Raw genomic sequence first — 25967 nt, forward strand, 5'->3', positions numbered from 1 at the left:
CATTCAGTTTTCGCGAAAATCAAGCCTGGTGCAATGTTTATCGACGTCGGCAAAGACGTATACAAAAACGAAAGCAAGACAGCCCTGCGATTTTTCGTAACATATTACTAAAACTATTTCAAACGAACATTGTGATCACAAACTTGCTAGTGCGACATGATTTACCACTGTGGTCGTGTGTAATCAAAGACATTCGACACTAGAATTCCAAGATAAAGAAACTGTATGATAAATTTAGCTTTGTACATTTTATAGACTTAAGTAAGATGAGTCGTGATGAACACACAAAACACGGATTCCACTTAAACAGGATAGGGAAGGCCAAGCTACTTTCCCACATAAGCAAACTGTGCGAGAAAGACAGTGTGGAGAAAGCTCCAATTGCTCTGGGCTACGACCACGAGACTTTTTTAAAATAAAGGACCATAGTAATAGTTTTCAGGGATGTATTTCGGATATGACTGAGTCCCGTTCACGCAAAGAAAAGCCAGGCTGTGAAATAAGTGATCAGACATTGCAGGACAATTCTAAGAAATCCAGTCTATGCAAAATGTCGTAAAAAGTGTAACTCAAACAACTTTGATTCGTGCAAGATGGTAAATAAACAAGAAGGGATAACAACCTTTAAGTTAATGCACTTAAATGTGCAATATCTCAGAAACAAACTAGACATACTACAAATATTCATAGAGGAACACTTGCCACATGTACAAGTAATAACGGAACATGGGCTAAAATGCAGTGAAATAATATATTATAGATTAGAAGGTTACATACTAGCAAATAGTTATTGTAGACAAAACCATAAAGGTGGTGGTGTGGCAGTTTATGTTAATAAGGATATAGAAACTAAAAAAAATTCCTTTCTTGAAACCACACCAAAGAAGGATCAATTGAAATGACAAGTATTGTACTCCACAGTAATGATCTTAAGTTACCATTGCATAAAGTGGAGTATATAGGCCACCAAATAATGATGTAATGCTGTTTGTGGATAAACTTAGTAGTGTTGTTGGTCAGGCTGGTTCTAATGACCTTACTATATTAGGTACATCTACATCTACATGACTACTCTGCAATTCACATTTAAGTGCTTGGCAGAGGGTTCATCGAACCAGAATCATACTATCTCTCTACTATTCCACTCCCGAACAGCGAGCGGGAAAAACGAACACCTAAACTTTAATATAGATGCAAACTCAAATAGTATAGTAAACTTGAAACTCAGTGATGTACTGATCTCATACAATCTTGTAAATATAGTGAACTCTGACACCTGAGTGATGGACACATGTTCCACTAGAATAGATTATGCTATAATCAACAAAGATGTTGTAGATAAGGTAAACTACAGTAACTTAGATTTTCTTTATTCTGACCACTTCTGACAGGTGATTCAATACATAAATTCAATTATGCATAAAATAACAAAAATTGTGCTACAGAAACAAATGCTGAATACCTCAAATACTAGTGCTCTTAAAGACAAACTAGCGAATGAGAAATGGGATTCTGTTTACCAGGTAAGAGGTTCGGATGAGAAATGGAATGAATTCTACTCAACCCTTCTGCGTCATTATGAATATATTTGTCTAGACAAAGAAATCCAGAAGGTAGTTAAACACTGTCAAAATGAAAGTAATCCTAGACTAAAACTCCCACAAAATCTGTCAATCAATCAATCAATCAAATTTTATTATCACGTAACATGCCTTATACAATCAAGGATTGCGACATAGGTGACTTGTCAGTTTTTATACTACATACAGACTAATAAACTTAATTTTAGGTTATAATACATGTGTTGCTATACAGGTATTTTACACATTTGTCATAATAAAGTATTTTACACATTTTTCATAATACATATTGTGGTGATCTATAGAATTATTTTTACATGGTTATCATTCAAGAATTCTTCTACCGTATAGTAGCATTTATTTTTTAGATATGTTTCCAAGTCTCCTTCAGTATATTTTAGAGGTGGGTCACATTTCCCCTTCCAGATAGTATTTGTAAATTTCATGCCCATATAATGTGGAGTTTTTTCATATAGTGTTAGTCTATGGGTAGGTAACATGTAACTTGCTCTATGCCTGGTCTCATACTGATGCAAGAAGCAGTTGCCTTCAAAAAGTTGTGGGTTTCTTTTTGTGAATATGAGAAGCTCATATATATATAAGCTAGGTATGGACATTAGATCTAGTTTCTCAAATATAGGTTTGCAGTGTTGTCTCCTTTTTGCTCCTACCATGGCTCGGATTATCTTTTTTTGTACCCTAAAGGCTTTGAGCAGATTTGTTTTCTCAGACCCCCAAAAAATTATACTATACCTTATGACTGATACAAAATATGCATAATATACAGTTTTCTTTACAGCTAAATCAGTAATGCTATATAGGACATTCATGGCATATACGAGACTGTTCAGTCGACTTAGTATGCTGTCTACATGGTAAACCCACAGCATATTCTTATTCACTAGTACCCCAAGGAGTTTGACACAGTTTGCAGTGTCCAATTTTTTGTCTTTGTATGTTATTTCATTTATACATTGAGCCGATTGTTTTGTGGTGAAATGAACAATTTCTGTTTTTGTAAGATTTAATTTCAAGCTGCTTTTTTTTGACCCATTTCTCCACTTCCCCAAGTGTTTGCTCAATACGATGGATTAAGTCTTTATCAGTTTTGCAGCATACTATTGCTGTTGAGTCATCTGCGTAGAGGATGGTATCGGACTGAACCTGGCATGGCATATCATTAATATAATACAAAAATAGTAGAGGCCCTAATATACAACCTTGCGGTACGCCTAACTGAGTGTGTTTCCAGCCAGAGACTAATTTTTTGTTACTGTTGTTTACAAGTACTCTTTGTTTCCTGTTTGCCAAATATGACGACATCCAATTAAGAGATTTTCCTTGAAAACAATAGTTTGTCAGTTTTTGGAGAAGCAGGTCATGATTTACCGTATCAAAAGCTTTGGTAAGATCACAGAAGATGCCCGATACACACAGTCTATCGTCAAGACATCTGCTAACCAGTTCGTTTATTGCCCGAGTTGTGCTGCAGCCTTTCCTGAAACCATACTGATTGCGTAAAATAATGCTGTGGGATGAATTGTAATTTTGCATCTGATCACATGCTGCTCTTTCAAATATTTTTGCCTTTTTTATGAATTGGCCTTACTTCTGCATATTTTAATCGGTCTGGGAAACATCCTTCATCAAAAGACTGGTTGATTAAGAGGGAGAGTGGATGCGCAATACTATGACAGGCTATTTTTATTATTTTAGTGGGGACCTCATCCCAACCCACAGAGTTTAAATTTTTTAGGGACATTATGATTTTTATAACATCAGAGCTGGAAACATGGGAAAATTTAAAACCCGTGCAATTTTGCTCTGCAGCACTACCCTTTGTACTTGGTGGTGGATAATCACTAGTTTTATTACAATTTATGAAGAAGTCATTGAAGGATTCACAAATGGTACTGGGATCTGTAACAGCTCTACCATTTATCATTAGTTTTGAGGGGCATTTTTTCTCCATTTCATTGCCGACCTCACTTCTTATAACAGACCAAACAGCTTTTGATTTGTTTTTAGCATTTGAGATATAGCTATTATTTGCAATACGCTTTGCTAATTTAACTACTTTGTCAAATATTTTTTTGTATGTGCTTACGTATTTAAGAAATTCAGGACTTCGATTTACTTTTGCCTCCATATGCAGTTTCCTCTTTGTAGCACTAGACACTTTTATTCCTTTTGTTATCCATGATCTATTTTTAAGAGTCCTAGTCTGTACTGTTATAACAGGGAAACATTCATTGAATACACTCATGAATTCAGTTAAAAAGTTATTGTAGTTTTCATTTGTGGAAGTGTCTTTGCTGACTGACCACACAGTGGAGTTTAGTTTTTTAATAAATTCCTCTACATTTCCTTCACTAAAGCTCCTACATCTTTTTGTTGGGCAGGCTGGGTTTAGTTTTGATAGTGATACAAATAGTGCTGAATGGTCTGAGACTCCTAGATCTAGAATAAATTTTTCTTTTACACTGTAATTATAACTGCTAACAACATTATCTATACAAGTTGAAGAGGTTGCTGTAATTCTTGTGCATTGATCAAAATTTAGATTTAGCCCATATGTAGCTACCAGGTTCTTTAAATGTAAAGAAAATTTGTCATCAGTTCTTACATCAATGTTGAAATCAGCACATATAACTATTTTCTTATGCATGTTTCCTGTTTTTAATTTATATAACAATGTCTCAAATTTTTCTAGGAATACAGAACTTATGTGGTACCCAGGGGTGCGATATATACTGATGATTAGCATGTTATACTCTCTAAGTTCAATGCAACAACTCTCAAATGTATGTTCTTCATTTAAATAGCTAAAATTCTGTCTTATTTCATAGCCTATTGTGGAATGCACTAGTATGCAAGAGCCACCATACCCATTAGTCCTACAGAAGTAGGTAGCTAGTTTGTAACCTGTAAGTTTATTGAGGAGTTTGATATTTTCAGGGTCAAGCCAATGCTCATTTAGACATATTACCTTTACAGATTGTTTCATACTTTCTAACAAAATTTCTATATCATAAAGCTTGCTGATCATTCCTTCAGATAGACCTCTAATGTTCAAATGCATAATGAAATTACTACTGCAAACATTACCAGCTAAAGCATCTTTAAAACTAACTTTTTTACTACATAATGGCACTTCCACATGCGTTTTCAGTACTTGCACTGAGTTTTTAATGTTGGGCCAAATTCGGTTGGAATTGGCCCATTTCGCTAGTTTCCCTGCATGCTATCATTTAGGGCGATAACGTGTTTGTTTTCACAACTCCTTTCGCGCAATATTTCATCAACAGCTTTGTTTATATCTGATGCGAGTCTCATCTTACCAGATCGATTTAGGTGCTGTCCATGCTTTGTGAAGTAAGTTTTTTCATATATGCTGACGTCAAGTAGTCTTACGTTTTTGAATTTCGAACAGAAGTGTTTTAATTTTTGATTTGTTCGCCGAATTTCACTGTTTACACACGACCAGTCGGCCAGGTCAAATCTCATGGGTACATTACTTACTATTACATTTGTAGTTGACAGCAGTTGCAGGATAACGAGCAGTTTTTTTATATATCCACTGGCTTCGTTACAGTAAACGTCGTTCGACCCCGCTATGAGAACAACACAGTCACTTTTACTGGAACTGGCACATTCTGTTTCTACATTTCTAATCACGTTTCCAAACTTAGCCCCTGGCTTAACGATGGCAGACACTTTCACGATCTCTTTAGCACTGTTTGAGACATAGTTTGAGACATTACGTGCATGGCTGTCTCCGAATATTTTTACCTTGGCTCCATGTTGCATTCCTTTTTGTGTGGTAGTAGTATTGTTCTTGGCAGATTTCGTCTTTGTTTCTAAGCGACCACTTTCACCCAGGTCCTCTTCTACTACTAATACTTTGTTTTCTTCTGAAACGTCTCTTCCTGGATTTTTAGACACCGCACCTTCCTTGTTTACACGCGAGTTACAAGTTTCAGAACACTTACTTTTGTTTACTTTTGAACGACGAGTATTATTATTCGTCAAAATGTTGTATTTGTGTTCCAATGCAGCACATTTCACTTGTAAAGCTTCAAGAGCACTTTGTAACACTCTAATTATTGCATCTTTGTCTCTAATAATGTCAATATACTTTTTCTCATACGTTTCCGTTACACATGCATCACACAACCATGAGTGGGCCACTTTTATCAGTTTTATGTTCATTTTGCAACAGTTTTCGTGAAACCACCACTTACAGCATTTGCATTGGATACCTTTCCTTACTTTTTTGTTGCACAGCCTACAATTATTACCACCTTTCACTTCATTATCATCACTTTTGTCGGAGCAATTTACACCTACTAGTCCGATCGGCGCCATCTTGTAGTCACGTTGACAAAGAGAATACGGATCCACAAATGTTGGGTACAGAAATGGGTAGCTCGTAGGAATCGTTTAGGGCCAACCAATACACTAATGAATGAGTCACTTGTCAAGGTCAAGTTTCCTTCTAAGTAAACACAAATTTGAATTCCTTTTGAGCTACCTTTATGAGTCTATAAAAAAGTCTAAAACACACATGCCAGATTCAGAGGCAGATCGCATTAAATTACAAGTAACATAGCGCTATCTGATGACTTTAGACGCATTATCGTCACTGCAAAACGCGGCTCGTGTTATTACGAGCTCTATTTCTAAATTTTTATATGTAGTACTGGTTGATATCTTCAATACACTGAAGGTAGACCGGATGATTTTCTTTCGTGGAGGACCACACTCATGTTGAACTTCTTACGCTCAGGCAGCAAGTACATGATCTAAACCAGCTTTATAAAGCTACTACTATGCAGGTTTTCAAGGAAAAATACAATAGGGCCAAACAAACTTTTAAAACTGAAATTGTTAACCTAAAAAAGCAGATTAACAGCCAAACAATAGAACAGTCTGACAACATAAGCAAAGCATCTTGGAAGCTGATTTGCAAATTCCGAAAAGGTCCCAACAAGATGAACATGGAACCACTCAGCATAAGACATGATGGTAAAATTATTTAAAAAAAACAGATACTATATATAATATTTTTAGTTACTACTTCAACCCATATTATAGATTCACAGATAGAGAGAGATCCGATTCCATCTCACCCAGTGTACCAAATTTGAGTTTGTGGAAGTGAATGAGCAGGAGGTTCGCTGGGCACTATACATGCTAAAGAAAAAAATTTAATCTGGATGAGATGGCTTATCCAGTGCTATTACTACAGCGCACTTAAAAGAAATTTCTAAACCTCTTACTCACCTGATTAATTGCAGCATTACAGAAAACATTTATCCAATGGTTCTAAAAATGAGTGTGATAAAACCAGTGTATAAAAAGGGAAGTAAGGAAGATGTCCCCGACTATAGACCAATGTCATTAATTTCCACTTTTAGCAAGATATTCGAAAGCATTATCCTTTCTCAACTAAGTGCCTTTTTCACAAAACATAAACTGCTTGTAGATTCGCAGCATGGCTTCAGAAAAGAGCTAAGTACAACCACAGCAGTTACACAGTTCATCCGTTAAGTTTACTGTCTGTTGGACCAGAAGATGCAGACTGCAGGTATATTTTTGGACCTGACAAGAGCATTTGATACGGAAAACCATAGGGTACTTCTTAAAAAGCTAAAATCTTGTAGTACTGGGGATCAAGCCAAGAATCTTCTAACCACATACCTGCTGAATCGTAAGCAAAGCACTAAATTGTCATACAAACTAGATAATAAAATCAGGAACTCCCAGTCCACCAGTGAACCTGTATTACAAGGTGTAGCACAAGGCTCAATCCTTGGACCCTTACTCTTCCTTATACACATTTTATATTAACGACATTGCACAACCCATTAACTCCCATATTGTAAGCTGTGCAGATGACAAGTCAATATTATTCTATGGGAGTTGATCTAATGAGCTAGAATCTCTTGCTACTAGTGGTGTAACAGAAGCAACAAAATACTTCAATGGAAAGGGACTCATTGGGAATATCACCAAAACTCAACTACTGACATTTAAAACAGGCAGTTCTCAACACAACAATGTGAATAGTATGTGTAATATCTCTGCAACAGAAAATGGTAACTGTAAATTGCTGAGTGCGTATGTTGATGAAAATTTGCGGTGGTCATACCACATTGATTTCGTATGCGGAAAAGTCAGTAGTGCCATGTATCACCTCAGCCAGCTCGCATAGATAGATACTAACCAAGCACTGAAATTAGTATGTTATGGGAACACTTTACCCCTTTCTCAATTACGGAATTGAACTATGGGGCTGTGCAGCTGATGTACATTTAAAAAGAATACTACTACGACAGAAAAGAGCAATAAGACATATACATGGGTTGGGACATAGAGATTCATGTCGTGGAGTGTGTGCGCAGCACAAATATCTGACAATATATTCTCTGCACATCTTCAAAATAGTTGTACTTTTAAAAATCAACCAACAGAAGCTGTCAAGGGCAGTGATGTACATGTTCACAACACTAGAACAAAGTGTAACTATTTCCGTAACAGAACAACGATAAAAATGACTGATAGAAGTGCAGATATCCGTGGTTTGATTTGGTATAGCAAGCTACCAAACGCTCTAAGAACGTACACGAGAAATGTTTTTAAAACAAAATAAAATGTTTTCTAATAGAAAAATGCTTATATTCTTTCAATGAATTTGAAGATAGTGATAGTCACATGAGGAATTAGCTTATCAGTTGTAATGTGATAAATGTCAAAAACAGACATAAGAAGCAATAGCTACCGAATATAGTGTATTTTATAAATGTAAATATAGCACATAGTACTAAATCTGACGTTTGCAAAAGCCATCATTACGATGGCTCCACGCAAAGAAAATGTAAATAAAGAAATAAATAAATGACTGGTGCTATGCAGCCGAAATGTTTAGAACCAGAAGCTGAATGTGTGCGACTGCACGCCCGAAATTTAAGGGAGCGTATTTAAATTTGCTTGTTACTGTTCCATTGTGTAATTACATAATAATACATATTTTATATTTTGGCCGAGTTCGGCGCATTTTTAATTGTTTTACCGTTTCGTAGACTATGTGCAATTATAAAGTTTAAAATAAATTTTAATACGGAGGTATCTGATTTTGACGGATTTTAAAATGTGTGCTCTATGTGTAAACAAAGTAATGACTGTAATGTTTTAAAATAAATTTTATCTTTTCTTTATTTTTGTCAAAATATGGAGATATTTCAATTTAACGAATTTTTGGGTGTTGGTTTAACGGAAAAAAATAATTACGTATTGGTAACACTGCGTAGAACAGTCATCTTGCAAATTACAAATCGTCGTCCGTAAACAAAGTGTGTTGCTATGAGCAGATATAACTGTTGACGACCAATCTAGTAGTAAATAATGTCGACAGATTCCGAAGACTCAGTCGGAGAAGAGTATTTATCTTCTGGTAGTGATGAAGATGACGTAGTCAGCTCTGTAAATAACCTATCTGATGTACGTTAATACTAATTGATTGTCGTACACCATAACCTAAAATGTTGACATTTTTCTCGTACTGACATTTTTGTCATGCTTGATTTGTCTCATCAAGGAGTTGGAGTGCATGGGAATATCACTGACAAAGTATAGCAACGCAGATGAAAAAGATAAGATGTTAGAGTCCGTTTTACAAGCTGCCTGGAATCTACTTCAGCTTCATCATTCAAAAATACAAGAACTGCATCGTCCTGATGAAGTTATCTATCGCTTAAAGGATGACTGCAAAATATTGAGAGTAAGCGCAAAAACAACTTACGCAGTGTATGAAAGGTTAACACTTTTCCTGAAAAAATGTTTTAACTATTAGCCATTGACAGTTTGCTTATTAATGTGGTTTTGACAGCCGTGCGCATTCATATGAAGCGTGTGATTGTACGTAAGTAAACTGATTTCGTATTGTGGGATTGCATCTTCATGTTTTCTGTACCACGAAATAGTCAAAGTCCTACAGTCAGAAGCTTCTAGCTTGGAATATTTAATCGTTGCATTGGGCGAAATGTCCAGAATGGAATCAAAAGACTAGGATATATAAACTGCTCGTCATACAGTCTATTTCTCCAGGTAAAGTACTTGAACTCTAGTCACATTAATTTTAATAAAGCAGAACTTCCAAGAATACAGCAAAAAAATTGAAAAAAAATTATGGGTAATGTGAAGAAATTCTATAATAAAACCAAATGCAAAAAAGTCAGTTGAATGTGGGAAATGACAAAGGAGTGTAACACAAAGTATTAGACTGGCAGCTGTGTCTTCCTTATTATCGAACATTCTCAAAGGAAAATGTTTCCGAATTTTCCTTATTGGTCACCTGCAGATAGTTGAAACAACTTGTAATTTCAATGCAGACCCGTTATAGTCCTGTAAATTTTTACAGAACTCCATCTGTGCTAGTGGATGCCAAACAAGTTTGTACACCTGCATTCTGGAAAAAATGCATGTAAGATGCTATGTGTTACTGACTATGTATTAAGAATCCTTCTCCCTCTGTTCCTTTCATTAATTCATTTCCATGTTTGCTCTGCATTTCCAGAAGACAACTGCAATGGTCTGTAATTTAACTGACCTATTCTTAATAAACTTTTACGTTTATCATGAGTGAATAGTGCTTGACTTGCCGTAGAGTTGTTAGGTTGGGGTTTTGGTGTGATGAGTGCTGTAGTTTTTTCCATGTGGCGTGGGATTAGGGGAAGTAAATGAGACTCATCAGTGGTTTTGTAGGATTTGTGGTAGAGACAGGAAGCTACTAGAGCAAGAGGGGAAAATTGCCACCCTTCAGGCTGAGTTAGACAAGGCCAGGGGAGATCTTGACAGGTTAAGGAGGGAGAATGATAAAGAGAGGTGGGTAGTGGCAACAGGAGGAACAGGTCTAGAATTTGACAGCTTTGTGATGAATGTGGAAAATAGGTTTGACCTGTTGCTTCAGTTAGAAACTGGTGAGCCTCAAGCAGTTGCAGGTGTAGACAGGGCAAAAAAAACTTTCAGCAGCAAATTGAAAAGTAAGAATGTAGGGAAATTAGTAAAGAAAAAGAAAGTGGTGTTATTAGGTAGCTCCCATGGAAGAGGTGTTGGCGAACTTTTGCAGGATGAACTAGGATCAGAATACCAGGTCACCAATTTTTTTTAGACCTGGTGCTGGTCTGAGCAGGTGACAGAGGATTTAGTATCACTTTGCAAAGATTTCACTGAGGAAGACACTGTTGTTAAACTTGGTGGGGCAGGTAACACTATTGACAGAGATCCTGGTTACAGTATAGTGTGTGACCTGGCAAAAATTGCATCAACATCGAAGCATACTAGTGTTGAGTTTGTATCTGTTCTTGGGCACCATGACCGACCTCATTTGAACTCTTCTGTCAAGAGAGTTCATTTGGAGCTGGAACTGCTGCTTATTCCGGGTGCAGGGTCACACATTGGTGTGGTTCCTGTTGATTCTCTAAATAGGTGGGATTATACTAGGCATGGCCTTCACCTCAACAGGAAGGGGAAGGGTAAATTGGCTGGGGAAATAGCAGGAAAGTTAAAGGGGGGAGGCACTGTCATGAGTGGTAAAATACGAGTGGTTATAGGGTTCAGAAAAGACCCTTTTTTAGGGTAGGGAGGACAGAAAGAAAGCAAATTTTAAGAGACGTTAGGACTGAGACAAACCTTCAGTTTGAGAAAGAAACTAAAAAAACATAATTCTAGTTTATTACATCAGCATAAACAACTATTGATTAAGAATTTTCAACAGTCAGCACATATTTTAACTCTACCCAATTTTAACTTAGTTAATGTGAAATGTCACCTATCTTTATTGCATCAAAATATTCGAGGGCTGAGAAATAAAATTAATGAATTAACTATCTGCATAGAAGAATTAGTCTTCAAACCCAGCTGACACAATCTGCCTCTGAACATCATGTGACCATTGGTATAAAACTTTTAAGTGGTACAGGGTTTCGGTTAGCATCTCACTTTAGTGGATCAGAAATGGAGAAAGGAGAAGTTGCCACATTCATCAGGAACTGTCATAAATTTAAGAACATAGACATTCATAAATTTTGCCTTGAACAGCATATGGAAGCATGTGCAACAGAAGTAGAATTTCACAAAAAATCCTTCATAATATTAAGTGTATATCGAGCACCTGCAGGTAACTTTAATCTGTTTGTAAACCACCTTGAAGCTGTACTGGCTCATTTAACAACCAAAAACAAAGAAATAGTGATTGCTGGTGATTTCAAAGTAGATTTCCTTAAAGACTCTCCCAATAATAACTTATTTGAGTTAGTAACACTATCATTCAACTTAATTCCCACTGTTAAGTTCCCCACTGGGGTAGACAATTGCTCAAAAACAGCCGTTGATAATATCTTTATAAGAAAGTCCAATGTACAAAATTATATTACAAAACCAATAGTCAATGGCCTCTCAGACCATGACATACAGTTCCTTCTGTTAATTGTTAATACTGAACAGGATATAAAACCTGTTAAATCTGAGCTCAAGAGGGTAATCAATAAACCAAAAATTGATTATTTTAGGACACTCCTTAGAGACTGGACTGATGTTTACAGTGCTCATGGCATGAATGAAAAAATAACACTTTTGCAAATAAAGTGCTTATCTTATTCAAACACTGTTTTCCCCCAAAACTTACCAAGGTTAGAGCAAAGTCTACAAAGAAGCCATGGATTACTCAAGGAATAGGGGTATCTTGTAAAACAAAAAGAAAACTGTATCTGTCAATCCAAAACAGTTCCGATGGTGATGCTATAGCACATAACAAGAAACAATTCAAAATATTAAAGACTGCAATATGGACATCAAAGTAATTATTTTACAAGGAAGAGATAGTCATATCAGATAACAAAATAAGGACAATATGGGATATAGTGAAGGAGGAGACCGGTAGAACAAGACATGAAGAGGAACAAATAGCATTAAGAGTAAATGATACGTTGTGTATTGTGTTGCAGAACTTTTTAACAAACATTTTATAACTGTTACTGAAAAGATGAGGTTGTCAGGTTTGGTAGATGCTGTTATAGAATACCTCAGACCAGACATTTCAAGTAACTTCCATAATATGAATTTGACCCTCACTACCCCAGCAGAAATAATGTCCATCATAAAATCTTTAAAATCAACAACATCTAGTGGGTATGATGAAATATCAACAAAGATAATTAAACAATGTGATTCTGAGCTTAAGTAACATATTAAGCTGTCTGTGTAACCAGTCGTTTATCAGTGGAGTATTTCCTGAAAGGTTGAAATACGCTGAAGTTAAGCCACTGTTTAAGAAAGGAGATAAAGAAATAGCATCAAATATCCGTCCAATTTCACTGTTGCCAGCATTTTCAAAAATTTTAGAACAAGAAATGTACAGTAAGCTTTATAACCATCTTATCTCAAATAACATACTGTCAAAGTCACAGTTTGGATTTCTAAAGGGTTCTGATATTGAGAAGGCTATCTACACTTACAGTGAAAATGTGCTTAATTCATTAGACAAAAAATTGCAGGCAACTGGTATATTTTGTGATCTGTCAAAGGCATCTGACTGTGTAAATGACAATATCCTTTTAAGTAAATTAGAATATTATAGTGTAACAGGAAATGCTGCAAAATGGTTCAAGTCTTATATCTCTGGCAGGAAACAAAGGGTGTTATTAGGATAGAGACATGTATCAAACTATCAGGCATCATCCAACTTGGTTCGCACACTGGACTCGCATTCGGGAGGACGACGGTTCAATCCCATGTCCATCCATCCTGATTTAGGTTTTCCGTGATTTCCCTAAATCCTAGAGCTAGGCAAATGCTGGGATGGTTCCTTTGAAAGGGCAGGACCGGCTTCCTTCCCCGTCCTTCCCTAATCCAATGAGACCGATGACCTCGCTGTTTGGTCTCTTCCGCCAAATAACCCAATCATCCAACTGGGAACAAATTACACACAAGGTTCCATTTTAGGGCCCCTTACTTTTTCTTGTGTATATCAACAACCTATCATCCGTAGTCTTGGAAAGATCAGCTAATAAAATATTTGTGGACATTAATTGCTGGTTCCTAGCCAATTCTTTGTCACTGAACTTTGAAAAAACACACTACATGCAGTTCAGAACTTGTAAGGGGTGTCCCATGAGTATATGTCTAATATACAATGACAAGCAGATAGAAGTAGTGGACAGTGTTAAATTCTTGGGATTACAGCCTGATAATAAATTCAACTGGGAGGAGCACACCACAGAACTGCTGAAGCATCTTAACAAATCTCTATTTGTAATGCGAATTGTGTCAGACATAGGGGATATAAAAATGAAAAAGCTGGCATACTATGCTTACTTTCATTCCATTATGTCATATGGGATTAGTTTTTGGCGTACTTCATCAAGCCAAGCTAAAGTTTTCCGGGCACAAAAACGTGCAGTAAGAGTAATGTGTGGTGAGAACTCAATAACATCCTGCAGAAGCCTGTTTAGTGAACTAGGGATACTAACTACTGCTTCCCAATATATTTATTCCTTAATGAAGTTTGTCATTAAAAATATATCACTTTTTCAAATCAACAGCTCAATTCATGGAATCAATACTAGAAATAAGAATAATCTTCACAAGGATTTAAACTCACTTAGTCTTGTACAAAAAGGTGTGCATTATTCTGGAACACACATTTTCAATAACTTGCCAGCAGCCATAAAAAGCTTAACAACCAATGAAATTCAGTTTAAGAGAAGCCTAAAGGATTGGTGTGCCATCTCCTCCTACTCCATTGATGAATTTCTCAATAAAACCAACTGATTTTTCCAAGACTTACCAAGCGGGAAAGTGCCGGTAGATAGGCACAATGAATAAAACACACAAAATTTCGAGCACACACACCCATATCCATCCGCACATACACACATGTGTGGCCTTTACAAGTGTGTGTGTGTGGGATTGGAATGACCCCTTACCCTCTCCCTTAAAACCCACATCTTTTCGTCTTTCCCTTTCCTTCCCTCTTTCCTGATGAAGCAATGGTTTGTTGCGAAAGCTTGAATTTTGTGTGTATGTTTGTGTTTGTTAGTGTGTCTATCGACCTGCCAGCGCTTTTGTTTGGTAAGTCATAACTTCTGCACCATTTCAGTGCAGTAATGTGTTCATTGTAAATAAGTATTATAGTAGTTGTATTACATGTTTATTACCTTATAAATAAATAAAAAACTTTTTTATTTCAAATTCAGTGCATTAGTATTTGTAAAACGACCCTTTCATATAGTGTTCATTAAAAAATGATCATTCCACTTGGGACCTGTGGAATGGTACATTAGCTTATTTGTTTTAGTTGTAAATATTTCTCATGTATTGTTGTTTTTCTGACATGTTCCACATCCCGGAGGACCTCCTCGCTACGGATTAATTGGAATGAATGTAAATCTAATCTAATCTGATATCTGCCTCGAGTATGTCCTTTTTTGTAAGGTTGTTCTAATAGCGTTGTTTAGACAACTGTATTGTTCCACATTCACAGCACATCTCCATGAGTTGGAAGGATGACCCCATTTGCGCAAGTTGACCTTGCAGTGAGTGACACCCAATCTAAAATGACTGAGCCGTTCAGAGTGGTGGAGCGGTTCTATGCACTACAGTCTGGAACTGCGTGACCACTAAGGTCGCAGGTTCGAATCCTGCCTCGGGCATGGATGTGTGTGATATCCTTAGGTTAGTTAGGTTTAAGTAGTTCTAAGTTCTAGGGGACTGATGACCTCAGAAGTTAAGTCCCATAGTGCTCAGAGCCATTAAAATGACTGAATGATAGCCCAACTGGATAGGGTAAATCATTTCTTGGGGCTCATCCAAGAATGTCCAGTGGCATCTCCCTCTTCCATTTGATGATGCTGTTAGACTCAAGTGTTCCTTCCAGTGGCTGAGTCCTAATAGTGAAGTTTTTTGTAGATTTCAATTGACAGACAACAGTTTGATGATCATGCAGTGGATTGCAGGGATCACTGTTCTGCTTCAACCTCTTTCGCATTGGCAGCAACAGCACTTCTGACAGTGGAGGGAGGTATTCCAACAATTTAGTAGAGTTTGTTAATGGCGTTGGCTTCATACATCCTGAAAAGATTTGAGTAGTCTCATTCAGTGCTTGGAGTGAGCAGTATACTTCACACAGTTAAATGTAAATGTCGTGTGGCTAGGGCTTCCTGTCGGGCAGATCGTTCGCCGGTGCAAGTCTTTCGATTTGATGCCACTTTGGAGACTTACATATCGATGGGGATGAATTGATGATGTTTGGCTTTGGCAAATGCCCGGAGAACACTGCCTGCCATTACTCGTAGGAGACCACTGAAGTACCCCCCTGCGGGTTCGGGGGTACGAATAGGCCCGCGGTATTCCTGCCTGTCGTAAGAGGCGACTAAAAGGAGTCTTCAAAGTTTCGGCCTTATGTGATGGTCCCCACTTGGGTTTGACCTGCCATTTTCAAAATTTCCGTTGTTAGTGCGTGCCATTTGGGGAAGGACGCCTTACGTGGTGTTTTTCTATTGGTCCATTGTGCACCTCCATCTTGCATGCTATCTATTGTCGTGTGGAGGGATTTACACCCCATGTCTTCTGGGTTGCCTCCTCGTCTTGTGCGCAATCGCTTCTTAGCGCCCACGGCAACTGTGGACCCTTTCAACACCTAAAATCCAGCACGGTAGCCAGTCCATTGTGGTGGGGTCGTCATGTACCCTCCTGGTGGTAGCCCCCTGACCACGCAGGGATCGCACTACAGATGCCAGAGCTGTTTCCTCCCCATGCATGCCAAGGAGTATGTGCCCATCTTGTCTGGGGCACGGGGACTCCGGGCAATGGGATATCGGCCAGGTACTCGTTGCTTTGGCTGGGTGGCGCCCTTGGGGAGAGCCCTCGTTCGGAGTAGGTGGCATCTGGGCAGATGTGGCGCAATGAAGCGCAATAAATCTCACCAAGCTGGTGGTCGCACTGCCACCAGCATCTCTAAGCGAGGCAAAATTGAATTCGATGCTGCACAATATGATCCTCAGTCGTTCCCCTCGTTGGCTGCGCCATGGGAGGGATGCAGATCTAGTGCCAAGCAGGAGCCTTATGTACCACAATACCTTGTCTGCAGCAGGACTGATGGTGACTCCTTTCTTTCGACAAAGCCTATGTTTTTTGTGGAACACCTGGAGGATAAGTTTGGGGAAGTGGCGGGTTTGTCTAAAATGAGGAATGGGTCCATCATCCTCAAGACGTCCTTCCCAGCCCAGTCACGGGCGTTGCTCTTGTGTGATAAGCTGGGAGACGTCCCTGTTACCGTCACTCCCCACAGTAGCTTAAATATGGTCCAGGGGATTATTTACCATCGCGACCTCTTGTTACAGTCCGATGACGAGCTGAGAGCTGACTTGGAACGACATGGTGTGCATTTTGTCCGACGTGTGCACAGAGGACCCAAGACCAACAGGGTGGCCACCGGTGCCTTTATCTTGGCCTTCGAGGGTGCTGTATTGCCTGAGAAGGTCAAGGTAATGGTTTACCGTTGTGACGTCAAGCCATACGTCCCTCCCCCGATGCGGTGCTTCCAATGCTGGAAGTTTGGGCATATGTCCTCCCGTTGCCCATCGAGCGCCACATGTCGAGATTGCGGACGCCCCTCTCATCCCGATTCTCCATGTGCGCCTCCACCTGTCTGTGTCAACTGTGGGGAACACCACTCTCCATGCTCGCCGGACTGCCCCGTTCTTCATAAGGAGCGGAAGATTATGGAATTTAAGACCCTGGACCGGCTTACTTATCGCGAGGCAAAACTGAAATTTGAAAGGTTGCATCCTGTCCCTCTTCAAACTTCTTATGCTGCAGCTACGTTATCGTCGCCCTCGCGGGCGGCAATTGTCGCCTCCTCTGTGCCGCCTTCAGTTGGCCCTCGGGGCCGTCCATCTCTGTCTGCCTCCCTCGTGTCTGGGGGCAAGCCTTCCTCTGTTGCCCCCTTAGCAGTTGGGGGCAAACCCCCTTCTGTCACTCCCCCCGCACATGCTTCAGGAGTGACATCTGCTCCAAAACCAGGGGGCTCGATCCCTCCCCCTCCCCCTTCTCTGCCGGCGTCGTCTCCGCCGGCGTCGTCTCTGCCGGCTCCTCTCTCGCGGAAGGGGTCCCTCGGGGCCCTCCCTTCTTCCGTTTCTTCTGCTACCCCACCGGATGTCAGCCAGTGGCTGAAGGTTCATCCACCTGCTGGTCGTAGGGCTTCTGCATCGTCGTCAGCCTCCGATGCTCCTTCAGAGAAACTCTCCCAGCCCTCTAAGCCAAAGGACAGACGCGAGAAGAAAGACCGGAACGTGTCCAAGAAGAAGGACGCTCCGGCTGTTTCAGTACCGCCTGCTGTCAATAGCTCTGGCTCTGGGGATGCGGTGGAGATCCTCGCCTCTGCCGCGGATCTCGCCCTCACGGAACCCTCGGGGACCTCTCCTATGGACACAGCTGACTCTTGCTCAGTGGCGGCCGTTGACTCTGCGGCGCCGTCTGCCTCTTAGTCGCCTTCACGCCCTCCCAGTCTCTTCCTGCTTCCATTCTCCAGTGGAATTGCGGCGGTTATTTCCGCCACCTGCCTGAGCTCCGGATGCTTCTGAGTGTTTCCCCTGTTCTGTGCATTGCTCTTCAGGAAACTTGGTTTCCAGCAATGCGGACCCCTGCCCTTCGCGGTTATCGGGGATACTATAAGAACCGCGCTGACTGTCAACGAGCTTCAGGTGGAGTTTGCCTCTTTGTTCACCACTCTTTCTGTAGCTCACCAGTACCCCTTCTGACGCCTTTAGAGGCAGTCGCTGTCAGGATTGAGCTCTCGCCGGCTATTACTGTTTGCTCTGTTTACGTTCCTCCGTATGGGCAACTCCCCCGACATGTCTTGGCTGCGCTGCTGGCTCAACTCCCGCCACCATTGCTGCTTCTGGACGATTTCAATGCCCACAACCCTCTATGGGGTGGGACTGTCTCCGATGACCGCGGTCGCGCTGTGGAGCATGTGTTGGCTCAGCTCGACCTTAGCCTCTTGAACACCGGTGCTCCCACGCATTTCAGTGTGGCCCATGGCTCGTTCTCGGCCATCGATCTCTCTCTTTGCAGCCCCGGACTTGTCCCATCCCTTCACTGGAGAGTGCATCCTGATCTGTGTGGTAGTGACCATTTTCCCATCTATTTGTCACTGCGCCAGTGTCATTCTTCTCGGCGCCTGCCCCGCTGGGCTCTCAACAGGGCTGACTGGCCGGCTTTTACTTCCGCTGCCACCATTGCTTCTCTCCCACAGGGTGACATTGACGAGGTGGTCCGTGTCTTGACCTCGTCAATTATTTCTGCGGCCGAGACTGCCATCCCTCGCTCTTCTGGACTCCCTCGGAGGAAGTCTGTCCCCTGGTGGTCGCCGGAGATTGCTGAGGCTATTCGCGACCGTAGGCGGGCTCTCTAGCGTCATAAGCGGCACCCGTCTCTGGAGACCCTCATCGCCTTTAAGAAGCTCTGTGCCTTGGCCCGTCGTCTTATTGCACGGCGTAAGCAGGAATGCTGGGAGAGGTACATTTCATCCTTGGGCTCCCGTGTCTCCCCGTCGCTCGTGTGGTCCCGCATCTGGCGGATTTATGGATACCAGACCCCTATGGGTGTCCCTGGAATCTCCCTGGATGGCGCTGTCTGCACGGACGCTGCCACCATTGCTGACCACCTTGCCACGCACTTTGCTACGAGCTCTGTGACTGCAACTTACCCTCCTGCCTTTCGCTCTCTAAAGGAGCGCGCCGAGCGGACGCCGTTATCGTTCCACACACGTCGTTCTGAAAAATACAATGCTCCTTTCAGCGAGAGGGAATTCCTCGCTGCCCTCGCCAATTGCCCTGATACAGCGCCAGGACCGGACTGCATCCATGCGCAGATGCTGAAGCATCTCTCCAGGGACTGCCAGAGACACATCCGTACCATCTTTAACCGCATTTGGAGCGAGGATGTGTTCCCGTCGCAATGGCGAGAGGGTGTTATCGTTCCCATCTTGAAGCCCGGTGCGGACCCTCTGGCGGTGGACGGCTATCGTCCCATTACACTAACCAATGTTTTGTGCAAATTGCTCGAACGTATGGTGGGGCGGCGTTTGTGTTGGGCCCTTGAGTCGCGCGGTCTCCTCGCTCCATCCCAGGGTGGCTTCCGTCAGGGCCGGTCTGCTGCGGACAATTTGGTGCGGCTGGAATCTGCTATCCGTACGGCCTTTTCCCGCCGTCAGCATCTCGTTGCTGTATTTTTTGATCCGCGGAAGGCATATGACACAACATGGAGGCATCACATCCTTGCTACGTTGCGCAAGTGGGGTCTTCGTGGTCAGCTCCCAGCTTTTCTTCAAAACTTTTTATTGCGCCGCTCTTTCTGGGTGCAAGTCGGTGCCGCCTCTAGTTCATCTTATATACAGGAAAATGGGGTCCCGCAGGGTTCGGTGTTGAGCGTTTCCTTATTTCTAGTGGCCATTAATGGTCTGGCTGCAGCCGTGGGGTCGTCAGTGTCTCCTTCTTTGTATGCCGACGACTTCTGCATCTCATTTAGCTCAACGACTACGGGAGTCGCCGAACGCAGGCTGCAAGCAGCCGTTCGCAAGGCGGCATCATGGGCTCTGACTCATGGATTTCAGTTCTCTGCGGCCAAGACTCGAGTTATGCACTTCTGCAGGCGTCGGACGGTCCACCCTCATCCAGAACTTTACCTCGACGGTCAACTACTTGAAGTGGTGGACACTAGCCGCTTCTTAGGACTCGTCTTTGATGCCCGGCTCACGTGGGTTCCTCATATTACTCAGCTGAAGCACAAGTGCTGGCAGCACCTCAATGCCCTCCGCTGCCTGAGCCATGCGTCTTGGGGTGCAGATCGCAGCACGCTGTTGCGACTGTACAGAGCCCTTGTGCAGTCCAGGCTTGATTATGGGAGCCTGGCCTATGGGTCTGCATCGCCCTCAGTGTTGACGTTGTTGGACCCCATACACCACTGTGGGGTTCGGCTTGCAACTGGCGCTTTCCGTACGAGCCCCGTGGATAGTCTGCTGGTGGAGGCCGGGGTTCCTCCGCTGTGGATTCGCCGCCACCGACTGCTCGCCGACTATGCTGTCCACGTGCATTGCTCACCGGGCCATCCCAATCATCGCCTGCTTTTCCCTGCCAGGGTTCTCCCTCTGCCCGACCGGCGACCTAGGTCTGGGCTTTCCATTGCTGTCCGCGTCCAGTCCCTGCTGTCTGAACTGGGGTCGTTCCCTCTTCTGCTGCCCTTCCGGGCCTGTGCACCCACGCCTCCCTGGTGTATGACCCGTCCGTCCGTCCGCCTGGACTTGGCACGGGAACCCAAGGACTCGGTTCCGCATGTGGCCCTCCGTCACCGTTTTCTTGCGCTCGTCGCCTCATTTTCAGGCTGTGAGCCTGTCTACACTGATGGTTCCCTGGTGGATAGTCGTCCTGCCTACGCTTTTGCTCACACTGCCCATGTTGAACAGCGCTCCTTGCCGGCTGGCTGCAGTATTTTTACTGCAGAGCTGGTGGCCATATTGTGCGCTCTTGAGCATATGCGTTCCTGCTCAGGTACGTCCATCTTCATCTGCAGTGACTCCCTGAGCAGCCTCCAGGCTATCGACCGCTGCTATACCTCTTCTCCTCTGGTATCCTTTATTCAGGAGTCTGTTTTTGCCATTACCCGCTCTGGTCGTTCGGTGGTCTTTGTTTGGACGCCAGGTCACGTTGGCATCCCGGGGAATGAACATGTCGACAGGCTGGCCAAAGGGGCGGTCGACGCCCCCACTTTGGCGATCGGCCTCCCGGCTCATGATTTGCAGCTGGCGTTGCACCGTAAGGTGCTTCAGATGTGGCGTGACGAGTGGCGTAGCCTGACTTCTCCGAATAAACTGCGGGCTGTTAAGGAGACGACCGATGTGTGGCAGTCCTCCCTGCGGGCTTCTCGCAGGGACTCTGTCATCCTGTGTCGGCTCCGCATAGGCCATACCTACCTGACGCACGGACATCTTTTGCGTCAGGAGGATCCCCCCCTGTGTCAGTGTGGGTCCCGGTTGACGGTCGCCCATATTTTGTTGGAGTGTCCCCGCCTGCGCACCCTCCGGCAGACTTTTAATCTCCCGGGCACGTTGCCTTTGGTTTTATGCGACGATGCCTCCATGGCTGACGACGTTTTAAATTTTATCCGTGGTAGTCCTTTTTATGGTTCCATTTAGGGGGGACCTGTCCCTTTCCCTTTCTGTGTATCTTGTCCTCGAGTGTCCCATTGGTCGCAGATTTTAATGTGTGTATTCGGGTGGTTGACTCTTTCCCAATTTTTGTTCCCATGGTCAGTCAACCAGTCTCCGACCCTCTTATTTTCTTCCGTTTCTTTCTGTCCAGTGTTCGTCTGTACTCTTCTTGTCTCTAGTGTTCGCTGCCACATTGGTGTTCTTTCAGTGACTGGGGGGAGGGGCGTCTCCTGCCCTCTTGGGGTTTTACCTGTTCCGTAAATTTTGTTTCGCCGGTTTTTTGGAATGGGGGACTGATGACCTTAGCTGTTTAGTCCCCCTTAAACATCCCAACAACAACAACAACAACACTGAAGTACAGAGTATGTGGTATTGGGTGTTTTTGGGGATTGGTGTGTGGTCCCCTTATCGCACTTTAGAAAATGCCAAATGCAGAAGGATATGAAAACATTTCACAGCATTGAATACTGCATACAGCAGAGGAACAATTCAGAGGCAATGACTGCATTAGTCTGACAACACACCCTGTCATAAACAGCATCTCTCAGGCAATGGTTTGTGGACAATAACATTCTTGAAATGGAAGGGCATGCCCAGGGACACAATTTTAACACAATGGTACACATCTGGAATGAATTATATTGTCAACTTTGCTTCAGACTCAAGTATCCAAGTAACAACTTCTTCTGGTTTCGGCTCCTGGGGAAGAATGGGCTGCCATTACTCCAGATGCATTCAGAGACCTCACTGAAAATGTTGCCAGCAGAATTTGAGCCATCTTAGAAATGTAGGGTGGACACCCCCATGTTGATGTTCACTAAAAGCTGCCCACATACTTTTGATCAGATAGTTTATATTAACTAACATAAATGCTATTGAATAGTTACTGAGCTGTGTGGACATTGCAGTCAAAGTAGTTTCAAAAGTGTCTGTGTTGAAAGCAAAGGTGTCTATAGAGTCAAAATTTGTCTCACTGCAAGGTCTTTGGCAGTGCATGGTGATTGTTTCAGATCTTTGTCCAAAGATCACTGCACCACCCTCTGTTACTCTGAATGCATTAGCTGAAGCAGGACTTGCAGTTGCAAAAATGCCAAATGAATGCAATTACTGCCAATTACAAAGCACTTGAATTTGAGGCTGATGGTCTGTAAGCTCCTGATAAATCTACAGTATTCTTTAAATACTACAACAGTAGGGCATCATGAGACAGAAAATATACTGTTTTCAAACATGTGCAGAGTGAAAAGCACAAGAAAAATAGATCTAAGAACATTAGTGTGTGGCAGCTTTGAAGTGGGCAAGAAAAACAAATACGACTGTGAATATCTGACTCAAAGTACTATGGAAATGTTCTTAAAAGCAAATTTCCACAACTAACAAGAAAACAAATATTTCCCGCTAGGGAAAGAGAAAAATCATTAAATGTATGCTGTGGTAACTAATAGTAAACAACATGATAAATTACAGTTTCCTGTTTGTCACAATACTTTTAATAACGTAATAAATTATGTTAGTACAGGTTCAAATTAAGTTCTTTTTAAATCTAATGCTAACAATGGAATTAATTTATTTAATGTTTGATTAATTTATTTAATGTGTGTGAAAACAATTTGGACAACAGTTGTCACTTCAGTACAAAAACAACAAAAGAATGAAGTGATGCAGCAACTAACTAGATGATAGTATCACTGACAATGTTACTGAAGACAGTTGAGGCATGGAATGAACAAAAATTTTTTGTTGCATTGTTGCATGTATACCGGTACTTGACACAGGAAACTCAATACAGTGTGCTCATGGAACACTGAGTGCTTTAGAAGACTATAATAATCAATATTACAATTTAAATGAAGGGAATATTATACAACGGGAAGAGGAAGTAGATGAAGATGGGATGGGTGATATGAGTCTGTGAGAAAACTTTAGTAGCCTACTTAAAGCAAGGCACCTGGAGATTCTGTCAGAACTACTGATATCCTTGGGATATCTAAACTACTCTGCCTGGACTGCAAGATATATGAGACAGGAGAAATACCCTCAGACTTCAAGAAGAATGTAATCATTCACAATTTCAAAGAAAACAGGTGCTGACAGGTTTGAACATTACCAAACTATCAGTAATAATTGCAAAATAATAACATTACATTGTGTTAATACTTGTTTAATAGATAGGGCATTTTGTAATGATATGGATGGTGTCGGTTTAATGTAAGTTTTTTCGTGATATAATTAATTTTATTTTTGGCACAACGTTTGACACATGTTTAAAAATTCATCTGTTGAGTAGAAGAGATTGTGATTCAGAAATTCTTTAAATTTGTTTTTAAATGCTGGTTGGCTATCTGTCAGACTTTTAATACTATATGTTAAATGAGCAGACTTTTGTGGCAGCATAATCCACCCAGAGTAACGAAGTTCATCCTTTCTTCTAGTGTTGTAGCTATGCACTTTGCTTTTATTTTTCATTTGGTGTGAGTTAATGACAACAAATTTTCTAAGTGAATACATGTATTGTGAATACCCCTAGTTCCTTAACAAATGTTTGCAAGATTATCATGGGTAGGCTCCAGCTATTATTCTGATTACAAGCGTTTGTGCAGTGAATATTTTCTCTCTTAATGATTAATTACCTCAAAGTATGATGCCACATGAAAGCAATAGATGAAAATAGACATAGTAGGCTGATTTACTGATACATTTATCACCAAAATTTTGCAGTAATCCTAACAGCGTAAGTACCTAAACTCAAATGTTTCAGTAGATCATCAGTGTGTTTCTTCCACGTAAATTTCTCATCAATGCACACAATTTCTCATCAGTGCACACACCGAGAAATTTGGAATATTCTGCCTTAACCAAAGACTTCTGTTCAAAGTCTATATTTATCAGTGGTCTTATGCCATTTGTTCTACTGAACTGTATACATCACATTTTTTTCAAAATTTAGTGAGAGTCCAGTTGCTGAGAACCACTTAATGATTTTCTGAAGGACATTATTTACACAATTTCTTCAGCTAATTTTTGTTTCTTGGGTGTGATTACACTTGTGTCATCAGCAAAAAGAACTAGCATCTTCATGAGTGCAGAGTGGCAAATCATTAATATATAGGGTTGTTATAACTAAAGTTAAACTTTCAAATCACTGTTGATATAACACCACTGGTCAGAATGACAAGAAATTGCAGCAGAATATTCAGAGAAGGGGGAAAACGTATGGCAGAAGAAAAATAAATAGTTACAAAATGTAGCAGTAGATGGTGCTGTAAGCATCATAATTTAATAGTGGTCGACTACAAATGACAAATGAATCGTGCAACAATGCCTAAGGTGTTCGTCAGACATTAAACAAACTTTACTACTCAGTGTGCATGGGTGTACAGGTGTGATACTTTTAGTTATGTAAGCCCAATCACTATGGAAAGGTCATATCACACTGGATGGGAAAAATTTGTTTTTAATTGTCCTGAGGCCAAAAACCGCATAAAAACATCAATCCAAATCAAATTGGATTATTAATTTCTGTGTGACTGACACAAAACATGTTCAGCAAGCTGTCCACTGTTTTCTGCAACAAGCTGAAATTGAGAAACGGCGTGTTCCACAACTGAACGAAGTGTTTCCGGACTCACATTCAGAATGTTTTGCGCATTTCGTGTCTTCAGTGCAGCTAAGTTTGCAATCGGTACACTGAACACCAAATCTTTCAGATAGCCCCACAGCTGGAAGTCATATGGAATAAAATCAGGTGATTGGGATGACCAGGCTGTAGGGAAGTGGCGGCTGATAATTCTAGCATTTCCGAAATGGCGCTTCAGCAGCTGCTCAACTGGATTTGCTGTGTGCGGAGGTGCGCCATCTTGCATACAAAATGTCCCGTTCACACACACACTCTTTTGGAGAGCTGGAATGATGTGGTTGCAGAAAAGACACTCGTAGCGCTTACCAGTGACGGTACAGGTAACAGGACCGGAAGCACCTGTCTCTTCGAAAAAATATGGCCCTGTCATAAATGATGCCGTAAACCCGCACCGCACAATGACCTTTTCAGGATGAAGTGGTACTGGTTGATTTGCGTGTGGATTTTCCATTGCCCATATTCAACAATTCTGTGTATTGAC

At 41.5% G+C, this 25967-nt stretch overlaps 1 protein-coding gene across 1 annotated transcript in view; it reads left to right on the forward strand.

The window, feature by feature from the left end:
- Nucleotides 1-8506: 8506 nt before the first annotated feature.
- The window catches only part of LOC126284677 (uncharacterized), a 50166-nt gene continuing 32705 nt past the window's right edge, over nt 8507-25967 (forward strand). Inside the window, exons 1-2 of the mRNA XM_049983797.1 lie at nt 8507-9083; nt 9181-9363. Of these exons, the coding sequence (XP_049839754.1) occupies nt 8988-9083; nt 9181-9363 (279 nt within the window). The 5' untranslated portion in view covers nt 8507-8987. The remainder of the gene's footprint in view (nt 9084-9180; nt 9364-25967) is intronic.

This window comes from Schistocerca gregaria, chromosome 8 (assembly GCF_023897955.1).
Source record: "Schistocerca gregaria isolate iqSchGreg1 chromosome 8, iqSchGreg1.2, whole genome shotgun sequence".
Classification (NCBI taxonomy): Eukaryota; Metazoa; Arthropoda; class Insecta; order Orthoptera; family Acrididae; genus Schistocerca; species Schistocerca gregaria.